Consider the following 6,956-nt stretch of genomic DNA (forward strand, 5'->3'; position numbering starts at 1 on the left):
CATGCATGGGGCACAATTCGTGATTCTATCGCATATAACTGTGTGGCATCAATGCCAGAGCGACTTCAAGCCGTATATAGCGCAAGAGGGTGGTACACGCGATATTGATTAGTTCTGGATAAGCCCAACGAGCTAGATGATCTTCAGAGTTTCAGGATCATTCCGGTACAATTTGTATGGGTATTTCTATTGTTGTTGTACCCAGCGCGCTCAATCGAAACGAAGGGGGTGGGCGCGCGGAAAGCTGCCAAGGAGCTGGCTTTGCGAAACTTTTGTTCACCCACTGTATGTATAAGCGTACAAAAATCTCTGACCATTGATTGATGGGAACGCTTCTTCTCCGTGTTTCATCATGATGTCGGACATCTTAGTGAAACTGGATGGTACGTAAGCATGCAAGGTGTGGATGCCTTCCCTTCCATCACATAGGTGATCATCTGGTTCTTGTCGTCGTCTTCTTCGGGATCGCTTTCGACATCTTCTTCTTCGATATCACCTTCTTCGAAACACTCCTCTCTGGTAATGACATTAATTTCGCTGTAGCCTCCTCTACCCCTATGTCTCGGCTGAGTAGGAAACCATCCAGATCCCATCTTAGCGTCGTAATAGACTAGGCAGCTGTCGTCATAACAGAAGGTCCAGATAAGTAAATCATGGCGACCATGTTCGAGGATCAGATTCTCTGTCTCTGGTTTCGGCTTTCCGGGCCGGAGCTCTTCTGGCTTGCGCTGTGTCATGTTGAATTTTCTCCGGGGCACCTTGTTCTTCGAATGACAATTCCTTGCCATGTGGCCTTGTTTGCCACATCCATAGCGAGTCATCGAACTCTTCCCTTTGTACTGCTTCCTGCCCTGCGATCGTCGACCTTCCGTAGCATCCAGTTCCATTGGCTGAAGTTCATAAGGATCCTGGTACTGATTGTTGTCACCTGTAAACTTCTTTCTTTTGAAGTTGTTGTTACTACGGTATGGAACATAAACAGACTTGTCGCGTGGGGCAGTGTCATGGCGTCTTTCCATAGCACGTTCGTAAAGGTTGTCGTCGATTTCGATCGCTGCACGGATGAGGTCATCAAGATTTTCAATCTTCATGCCGGCTCTCATGAGTTCGTCTTTGACATTCTCTTTCAGACCACGTCTGAACATAGTCATGAGGGCGGAGTCATCCCAATCGGTAATCTGGGCATACTTCTGGAATTTAGCGGCATGGTCGGATGCTGAAGTGTGTTGGCGGATATGCTGAGTGAGGTATACAGCAATTTTATCCTCATTGGAGATGCCAAAAATACGGCGGAACTCTTCCTTGAAGTTGACGAGGCTGGTAAGAATACCATCAGTGTCTCCTTAACCGTTCAAGAACTTCGTGAGCATCGGTTTCGTCCAGTGCTGGGCTCTTCCTTGGAGGTAGGCCGTAGCGAGCAAGGTTTGCTTGTTGGATTCAATTCATCTGAAAAATCCAATCGTTAAGGCCCTGACGGTCTCCATAGTAGAGATAGGGCTTGGCGACCTTGGTGTCGTCCTTGTCGCGGTGAGTGCTAGTAGAGCGAGTTCCACCAACCTCGCTGGGTGTACCTCTCGGGGTGTTGCTTGATTCGCTCATTCTGAGGGCGTACAAAGTTGCTATGACCAACTATTCTGGGAAGAATAACTAGTCACGGGATTTGTACTCGTGAGGAGGAGTGTCAAGCAAGTGAAGCAAGTAGTGTGTTGTGTAGTGTAAACCAAAGGGACTGTTGGAATAACTATTTGAGTTGAACGCAGGACCTCCTAGTGAGTTACTGCCTACCTATATACCCAGTAGATAATGAGTGTATGCATGTTTCTCTGCGTGCTCTGTTGTTCTATTTGCTCCGTGGAATTCAGAGCAAGCAAGAGATCGGACAGAGCAGGGTGCATCAGGCAGCCGCCTGCTGCAGAGTGCTCTGTATGGAGGGCTGATCTTGGCGAAATCCTCAGAGCAGGATTCCCTTTCCGGTAAAGATTGCCGTAAAGCCCGTTACGCTTAACTCAGCTCGTAACATGCTCCTCTTTACGCTTGGTCTCGGACTTTATCAGCTTTCCTCATGAGAAACTCATTCTTATCCTCCGAAGAAGTAAGATTCATGTATTCCTGATACCCCTGACCTTCCATGTCAATCAAGTAGCTCTTTGTCCCAATCTTTCTGCCTCTGTAATTGGGCTTACGACCACTGTTTGCACACGATTGCGTATCTGCGTCATGGCTACTGCGCTTAGTGTTCTCCTCGATCCACTTGCACCCCGAGATACGAGCTATATCATCGGAGACGCCCCAACACAGATAGCTGCCGCCTAGAAGTATATTGCAATAGTCGCCGGACTGCAACGCGAAGGCTTGAATAGGTTTCGATGGCAGATTAGCCTCGCAGGATTGGAAGAGTTCTTCATCGCTGTAGCAGCAATTACCTGCGGGTATGTTTTCGCAGGTGATGAAGTCGTCGCCATCGCAAGAATTATCATCAGGGAACATGTCGATATCTGTTGCTAGAGAGCCAAGCACCAGGCAGGTGAAAAGTAAGACTAGATATGTTCTAGACATGTTTCAAATTGGAGAAAGGGCGGGCTTGCGGTATAGAGTATAACAGAAGAGAATCAATAGCCAGTCGTTCTGTATCTTCTTAGGGAAAGAGTCAAGTAGGGAGGTGATGAGATGGACGAGTAAAACCGACCCTGCTAGTAGTATTTATAATCCTTCTCTTGATCACAAATGAATACGATCTTGGCAGGAGTATCACAAAGGAGATCCCAAAGAAGGGTTGTTCTGATTTGCTAAGTTCCGTGGACTGCACCCTAATGGAGACAATGAATCCACCTTCCTATCAAAGTAAATGATTCAAGCTAAGCATTTTTTCAATATGTTGCAAATCATTGATTTGATCTCTGTTCCCGAAACTTGATCCGCCATCACAAACAGTCTATCGATCACACATATTCAAGCAGCCTGCTGCTGTGCCATTAGCTTATTTTATGGCAGAGATCGACGCTGCACAAATCAGCCACGGGCTAGAGTAGAATCATTCCGTCATGTTTTCCCAAAGAGGTCTCTTTCTGGGATTGAATTATGATTCTGTATTTGACAAGTCTTGAGACTAGACTTAGAGGAATTCGTGTCATGATAAGTGGAGGCTGTCGATCCTTGGCATGCTACTGCGGGCACACTCTTTCGGGGATTGTTTTTCGCTAGCGGATCCGTTGTAGGATCATGCAAGAGTAACCAAATTGGTATTTCATGACCAGGACGTAGCATCAGAAGTGGGGTAATCAGTCGTCGGGTGATCCTCCGTACAGCCCATGACGTCTTTTGTCGCTCTGAGCCACCTTGCTTTTGAGCGAAGACTGCCGATCCTTGACACACTCTTTCTGGGATTGTTTTTCGCTAGCAGATCCGTTGTAGGATCATGCAAGAGTAACCAAATTGGTATTTCATGACCAGGACGTAGCATCAGAAGTGGGGTAATCAGTCGTCGGGTGATCGTCCGTGCGACCTATGACGATCTGTGTCGCGTGAATCCTATCGCGCGTTGAAATGAATGGCGTGTGGATGATTGACTAGCCTACGATACCTGAATTCATCGTCATACAGTTTATCGTCCGTCAACGTTATTAAGTTTCGTAGCCAGATCCTTCACTTTCTAATTTCTCATACCACACTACTTCTGTCTCTTGAAGGCAACGTCACTCAGTTTTGACTGTATCCTTGAGCCAATCTGTTGAATCTTCCAACTTCAATCGTGCCAGGACCAAGATGTCTCTAAAACGCATCGCCCAAGAATATACAAACCTACAAAGCGATCCTCTGGAGGCATGCTCGGCGGCTCCTGCCAACGACGACAACCTGCAACAATGGAACGCCATGATCACTGGTCCTCAGGATACTCCATACGCTCAAGGAACATTCAGAGTCAACATCCACTTTCCAGATAATTATCCTCGTAGTGCTCCTCATGTCAATTTCTCCACCCTCACCTTCCATCCCAATATCTCGGTGCAAGGAGAGGTGCGACTTGCAGAGCTAGAGGAACTACAGTGGTCTCCTGCTTTTACTGTTCGGACTGTTCTTATTTCTCTTCAGGCTATGCTATCGGATCCGAATACTTCAGGAGGTTGTGTCTTAAACGAGGAGGCTGCGAAGCTATATCTAGAAGACCATTCAGAATTCGAGGAGAAAGCACGTCAGTGGACGATGTCTTATGCTAACGCAAAAGAGAAGGAGTCCCATAGAGGCGTTGATGTTTAGTGTAGACTACGCTGTCAGAACGACGACTATACCCTCACCTCCATGCCCTAAACAAATCGACCTTCATACATTTTGACCCTCATCTTCATTACCCTACTCACCTCTTGTCGCCTGTTACGAGCGAATACCAGATCGTCTTTCTCCTCTAGCAATCAGCTGACGAGTTTCTATCTACTCTTAACCCTTCTCGTCCTATGTTTTAACTCCGAACGAACAACTCATTCTGCATCTTCTCTTCTAAATCTTCCAACAAATTCCAAGCCATCCACCCGACACTGAAGCCGTGTGTCCTCTATCGCCAAGGTTTGGCGTGTTACATCACTGTCAAAGGCACTGTGGTTTGAGATCAAGATGGTCTGTAGTCAGGGCGAGCATTTCGAGCACCGAAACTGGACTAGAATCCAATAATTGAAAGCATCATGCCTTTCGATAGGCAGCTCACAATAATAAATGTCAGCGGGCCCGCCCTAAAGCCCTGTGTACTACTACTAGCCTTAGCGATGCTTTGACTGACGAGTTTGGTATATATTTGCACTTAAACAAAACAAATGGAATCAGATACTCTCGCATCAAAAGCTCTTGTCTATGTTCTTGCGCACTCTGAAAATGGCGCGATACTACGATTGTGTCATATGGACCTGACATTTGGAGGAGATGACTTTCATTGTATGCTCAACACAGCAAGACTAATTAGTCCCAACAAGAAGATGTTCGTCTATCTCGTTCTCAGTGCCAGCCACGTTGAAAGTATAGAGATAGGAAAGGACGACGCTGTGCCGGTTGAGGTCACGAATGCTTTCGTAGAACAGTCACGCTGCACAGCATCGACCGAGATTTTGAGCATGCAATTTGCCCTCAAAGGTCAGGTGCCTGTTATCTCTCCGGACTCGACGTTACGAAAAAGGCCATGAATATGCAAAGCTATAGATGTTTCGCTGTGGATAGGTCGCTGCAAAACACTCAAGATCTTCGTGCCTTCTCAATTCATCAAAAAGCAGCATCTCCCAGAGCTCTGCAGCTCGCTGGCTCAACGGACTCTCAAGCCGGCTCTCAATGATATCCTGAAAACTCTGCATGCAGGCACCGGCGGCAAGCTCGTCACGGACACGGAAAATCCATGCAGGCGCGAGCAGCGTACTACCCAGTCAACGCGTTTGAGGCGTGAGGTGATTATCCTCGGGCTAAGCCGAGCATCTGTCAGAGAACACGATATAGGATTATAGACTGTGTTATGAATGACATTTCTGAACAACACAAGCAAGGAGATCGTTACAAATCTTCGTCTTGGATCCCCGTTACGTTGCTCTGCGTGAACCGTAGATCTACTGTAAGCTTTTTTGTCGAGTAGTCTCCTTCCGTTCATCACGGACACATCTCGCAAGACACTCTAAGATGCACGATTGTTCATCGAACTTATCAGCTATGGTCTCATGATCATTTGGGAAGCTCTGAAGCAGTATTGAACCTCACGAGATTCATAAAAGAGGGTGCTCTAAAGATCTGGTAGGGAAAGGAACAGCAAACTTCTCTAGGGCTCAAGTGAGCTTGAAATGATGGACTTACGCTAAACTGTCTCAATAGTCAAAGCTAGCCGACCTCGAGACCGATGCATAGTACCCATCAATTGGAGCATGTCTGGGAGCAGGCCACGAAGAGATTCGCCATTGTGGCCTCCTATTCTTCTCAGATGAAGCTAGCAGATCGGAAGTGCGACAACCATGACAAAGCACTTCGTGCCGCGCTCGAAGCCTTACAAGATGGGGAGTTTATAACGAGCGAGTATCTTGTTTACATGAACCGTAAGATCTTCTCACACTTAAAATTCACCAAAGTTCCTCATCGAGGGCCGGTGCAACGATCTGGCGGAGTCTCTCCTGCGTCGCGATTCTGAGATACATACTCTAGTAGGTCTCTTTCCCAATTGTACTTTTTCGCTCTATCCAACAACCTTTACTTTGCTCTTCCAGTCACTCCCTTTACGCCAGATCCCTGCAGACAGTCCTTAACGGTTTCTATACCATCACTTCAGCACCCCATCATACACTTCCAGCCAGTTGATCACGGAATCTCACTCTCTTCGTTTACATCTTTAACCACGAAGAAGACATCAGACAAGATGCAGTTCTCTGTTTCCGCCATTTTGAGCGGTCTTGCTGCCACCGCAGCTGCGCTTCCAACTGAGATGGTCCTTCAGAAGAGAGGTACCATCTCTGCCACTCCTCATGTTGAGTACAGCTCCAGTATTGGCGTCCTCGGATGCAAGATCAACACCAACAGAGTTGCATACTGGCCCATGAGCGTTAGCTGTGATAACCTGTGTGTCAAAGTTAGCCATCAAGGCCGTTCTCTCCACCTCCTCCGGGTCGACCAGTCTGGAGGTGCCTACGACATGAGCTATGATGCATGGAACACTCTTGTCACCGGCAAGAACGCTACCGTTGGCCCAACCATGGGCGGTGGTGTCGACATGGAGTACGAGAGCGTCGACATGGACGAGTGCTCACACCTTCTTCACGATTCTGACGGCAAGCTTGCATTCTCCGCCGCCAACAGCATGAATTTCATCGCTTCCTGCATCAGCGAGCCCAACAGCTGGGTTGCCAAGAACTACGGTCTCTGGAACATTTACAACTCCATCTGTACCAACGGTGTTGATGAGCAGTGCACTTTGGACTTGAGCGTCAGCAACCAGCCTTCATGCG

The 6,956-nt window shown here is 47.5% G+C and overlaps 4 protein-coding genes across 4 annotated transcripts; 2 read left to right on the top strand and 2 right to left on the bottom strand.

Moving 5' to 3' along the window:
* Positions 1–560: 560 nt before the first annotated feature.
* On the bottom strand, positions 561–890 carry M437DRAFT_31825 (uncharacterized protein; the record flags this gene model as incomplete). Its single annotated transcript, XM_041019216.1, has 1 exon — positions 561–890. A coding segment is annotated over one exon (330 nt), but the record flags the coding sequence as incomplete, so codon positions are not given.
* A 1,138-nt stretch (positions 891–2,028) lies between these two features.
* On the bottom strand, positions 2,029–2,556 carry M437DRAFT_70751 (uncharacterized protein; the record flags this gene model as incomplete). Its single annotated transcript, XM_041025562.1, has 1 exon — positions 2,029–2,556. The coding sequence occupies one exon, from the start codon at positions 2,554–2,556 to the stop codon at positions 2,029–2,031; it is 528 nt and encodes a 175-aa protein (XP_040874523.1).
* Positions 2,557–3,762: 1,206 nt separating this feature from the next.
* Positions 3,763–4,254, top strand: M437DRAFT_61335 (ubiquitin-conjugating enzyme E2; the record flags this gene model as incomplete). The annotated part of the gene is made up of 1 exon (XM_041023919.1): positions 3,763–4,254. One exon carries the CDS (start codon positions 3,763–3,765, stop codon positions 4,252–4,254), a length of 492 nt encoding a protein of 163 aa, XP_040874524.1.
* Positions 4,255–6,370: 2,116 nt separating this feature from the next.
* On the top strand, positions 6,371–6,956 carry M437DRAFT_28828 (uncharacterized protein; the record flags this gene model as incomplete). The annotated part of the gene is made up of 1 exon (XM_041019146.1): positions 6,371–6,956. A coding segment is annotated over one exon (586 nt), but the record flags the coding sequence as incomplete, so codon positions are not given.

This window comes from Aureobasidium melanogenum (assembly GCF_000721775.1).
Source record: "Aureobasidium melanogenum CBS 110374 unplaced genomic scaffold scaffold_86, whole genome shotgun sequence".
Lineage (NCBI taxonomy): Eukaryota > Fungi > Ascomycota > Dothideomycetes > Dothideales > Saccotheciaceae > Aureobasidium > Aureobasidium melanogenum.